We start from the raw sequence: 2,173 nt of genomic DNA on the forward strand, positions 1-2,173 counted from the left end.
AGTACATCCAAGTGATCTCTGTGGACAATCATGAATTTTGGTTTATGGGCTTCTTGAACTATGAGAGTGCTGTGGGCTTCCTGCAAGATGCACTTCAAACAGGCAAAGTATTACAGTCAGAAGCATAGTCTGTTTATACGTTCTAGTTTTAAACCACCAAATATATGTCATGCCTTTTTACTGTAGGCCTGGAACTGTTGATAAACAACAGCTAATTTTTTTGCAATTTTGTGGATATGAATTTACTGTAGGCTTCATACCTTGGACCATTTGTGGGAATCCATTGGAATAGTTAGAAAAGTGCGTTGAATTTTTCTGTTCTCAGATCATTGCATCTGATTTTTAAGGCAATTTGTTACTCCCTCGCATCATATGTTTTATTTGTAAGATTTGTTTATTTCATATTATGTCTCTTTTTATTACTACGAAATAGTAACTACTTTTTTTAATTCATTTTTATTTACTGTATCTTAACTTATCAATTAACAATTATTAATATAAAGTATTTTAGTAAATAAAATTTATTTTATCATTGAAATTAACATAATTAATTAATTTTTTAAAACTGTAAACAACATGAAGGAGACATTATAATGAAACAGAGGGAATATCAATTATAATTGGTAAGTTATGTTTGTTTGAGTTTAATTGCTATGGAATGCTGGTGTAAAAAGTTTGGTAGCCTATTTTTCCACCTTCCTATGTTATCAAAAGCTTTCAATTAACATATTTGAATTGATTAATCAAGATTTATCATTCTGGATGTGTTTAGATATTTGGATTGGTCAATTTAGAGAATATTAGAAGGTGAAAGAAGAAACTTTTAAAAAAAGTTATACTTTGAGCACATCAAACTATTTATGGGTATAATTTTATTGGTAGTTCTAGTAAAATTTAAATATCTCTAATGCTCTAATGATTAAGATTCACTAACAATATAAAAATCATTTACATTGATAATGCATTTGAACTAAATCTGTTTTGTTTTTCTCTATTGAACAGTTCATAATATTTGTTTCATTTCATATTGTGAGAGTCATTTTCCATATAATATAGTTAAGATAAGTTTTTTTTATTTTTTTTTTTATTTTTGGTTTTGAAATAGTCAATGTTAGCAATTATTTGTTAGTTTTGATAGAGAGAAAGTTGAGTTCATGATCTCTTTGTCAATTCAATTCCTCCAAAATCATCAAACAACATTATAATTAGTTGTTAATTTTATTAGAGGGAAATATTGAACCTATGATCTATTTATCATTCAAATTCTCTCAAACCACTTATATAAATAATTAGCCTGTTTTGATTATTTTATTGTTCCATTTTAGTGAAATTATAGTTAACTTTTTCTTACTTTACATTTCGTTTTGTTAAACTTTTCCTAAAATGTGTTCTTCTCTCAAAATGTCAGTTTATTTCTTGGAAATTTTAGAATTGTGATTTAATATTATTCTGTTGTGTCGATTGAGATAGGTAAATATTTATCATGATAATTTGATTATTCTAAAGTAAGAAATTAATAAAGAAAATAAATAAATGATTGATATTATAGATTTGACTCATTTAAAGTGATAAATTAGTAAAATGAGTAAATCTAAAGTGATAAATGTTTGTTTAGTAAAATGACACCATTGGGAGTTAGGAAATTATACTATGTACCCCCAATTTTATGTGAGATATTTCCAAAATATTGGATAATATATGTATGTATAATTGGTGATAATTAACATGAAATTGTTGTTGGTTTAGTGATTGTTTTCATTGTGTGGAAACATAAGGTCACGAGTTTGAAATGTGATTCTTCCTTATTTTTTGAATAAATTCCACCTTGAAAAGACGTGATTGTTAATTAAAAATGGAAAGGCATAGCAGCAATTCGAACTCCGATTCTCACGCGAACAGAGGCACTGATTAACCAACATACCAGTGCAATGCTTCAATAAATAACTGAACGTTATATGTATATAGCTCTTCTTAAACAGTGGCAGAACCAAGAATTGCAACACTTTCTCTATTGACATTATTTTTCCTATAAATAGGGCCACTTTGGACAGAATGAAAAACACGAATTCTAGTGATTGTCATCCACTTTTCTTACCTATTCTTATATGCTAAGTCATTTTATTCTTTTCTAATGCATGAGTAAAAAATAAGAATCATTCTTTTATAACATACT

At 27.2% G+C, this 2,173-nt stretch overlaps 1 protein-coding gene across 1 annotated transcript in view; it reads left to right on the plus strand.

The window, feature by feature from the left end:
- The window catches only part of LOC101491806 (GLABRA2 expression modulator-like), a 10,929-nt gene extending 10,527 nt beyond the window's left edge, over positions 1 to 402 (plus strand). The window contains exon 5 of the mRNA XM_073364030.1: positions 1 to 402. This exon is cut by the window's left edge and continues 5 nt beyond it. Within this exon, the coding sequence (XP_073220131.1) occupies positions 1 to 128 (128 nt within the window). The 3' untranslated portion in view covers positions 129 to 402.
- The last annotated feature ends 1,771 nt before the right edge of the window (positions 403 to 2,173 follow it).

This window comes from Cicer arietinum, chromosome 7 (genome assembly GCF_000331145.2).
Source record: "Cicer arietinum cultivar CDC Frontier isolate Library 1 chromosome 7, Cicar.CDCFrontier_v2.0, whole genome shotgun sequence".
NCBI lineage: Eukaryota > Viridiplantae > Streptophyta > Magnoliopsida > Fabales > Fabaceae > Cicer > Cicer arietinum.